Raw genomic sequence first — 1,441 nt, forward strand, 5'->3', positions numbered from 1 at the left:
AAAGAAATAAAGGCTGAAAAACGTACCCCAAAGTTAGCATAGAATCCCAGTAGTGAGCCGGAAATGGTGGCAAATCCTCCGGTCATGACAGCATGGAGTTCTGAGCCAGTCATTTCATTTAGAAATGGTTTGACGAGTAGTGGAGACTCTGTCTGAGGATAGAGAGAGAGAAAGAGAGAATGCAGTGGGAGTAGAGAATGTAAAGTGGTGTCTTTTACAGTGGGAGGTGAAAAGAGAGGGATGAGAGAGGGGGTACAGAAGGGAGAGAAGAAGGAGGTATGTGTGTATGTATGTGTGTAAGGAGGAGGAAGAGCAGGGTTTTGGGTTAGTTTTAGGGATTAGGGTTCAGGTTAAGTTTAGAATTTAGGGTTAAAGTTAAGTTTTAGAGTAAGGGTTTAGGGATTAGGGTTAGGTTTTAGGGTTAGGTTTATGATTGAAGATTAGACTGCTCGCTGAAGTGTAAATGGTCACACAGACCAAACGTTAAAGTGACACCAAAAAGTCAAATCGATGTACAAATGACTTGAATATTTAACAGGTTACCGGCAGAGAACAAAGTTGTTCAGTTTTAGAGGACTCAGCAGAGTTAGATAGTCATAGAATAAACTAAATACTCACCATTCCAACAAAGATATTACTTGCTGCTGTGATAGATTCGGCAGGAGTGGTATCCATACAGAAAGATATCGCTCGGCCTATGATTAAGACGACAGCTTGCATAACTCCCAGGTAATACAGCATCGACATAATTGAACTGAAGAATACTACGGTCGGGAATATCTGAAACAGCAGACAATATTACATGTGTGGCGAGTGTATGTGTGTGTTTATGTGTATACATACACATCATTTAATAAGCACAGGATTTAAACGTGAGCCACTATGAGTTTTATGCTCTGATAGTACAGTACTCGGACAATTTCTTTAATTGTTTTAGGTGGCAACGAAGTCAACGAGCAGACATTGAGATCCCTTCTATTGCCCCACCTCGACCCAGCAGAATATCCAGGACGTAAGAGCTGGAAGGGGACAGATTTGCGCCAACAACGGGCTGGCGCTCATTCCATAAATGCATTGTGTGGTGCAGTGTGAAATGAAGTGCCTTGCTCAAGGACACACACAACGCGCTGTCTACTCAAAGGATTGAACCAATGACCTTATGATTGTGAAATTAACACTCTAACCACTCAGCCACTTAGATTTACTACATACATACGTACATATATACATACATACATATATACATACATATACATACAAATATACACATATATGATACATTCATAAATACATATAAACACACATATATCCCATAAAATACACACATATAAATACATACACACACATACATACATACATGCATACATACATACATACATACATACATACATACATACATGCATACATGCTATCCAGGATCCGTGTAAAGTGTTGTCTGCAT

General features: G+C 39.6%; 1 protein-coding gene across 7 annotated transcripts in view; it reads right to left on the reverse strand.

The window, feature by feature from the left end:
* Window positions 1–1,441, reverse strand: part of LOC106877380 (solute carrier family 28 member 3) — a 184,474-nt gene that overhangs the window by 11,347 nt on the left and 171,686 nt on the right. For all 7 annotated transcript variants that reach the window (XM_014926270.2, XM_052974563.1, XM_014926272.2 and 4 more), the window contains 2 exons: window positions 619–780; window positions 27–152 (listed from right to left, as the gene is read on the reverse strand). In XM_014926270.2, coding sequence (XP_014781756.1) covers window positions 27–152; window positions 619–780 — 288 coding nt within the window. The remainder of the gene's footprint in view (window positions 1–26; window positions 153–618; window positions 781–1,441) is intronic.

Source organism: Octopus bimaculoides, chromosome 18 (genome assembly GCF_001194135.2).
Source record: "Octopus bimaculoides isolate UCB-OBI-ISO-001 chromosome 18, ASM119413v2, whole genome shotgun sequence".
In the NCBI taxonomy this organism is placed as follows: Eukaryota; Metazoa; Mollusca; class Cephalopoda; order Octopoda; family Octopodidae; genus Octopus; species Octopus bimaculoides.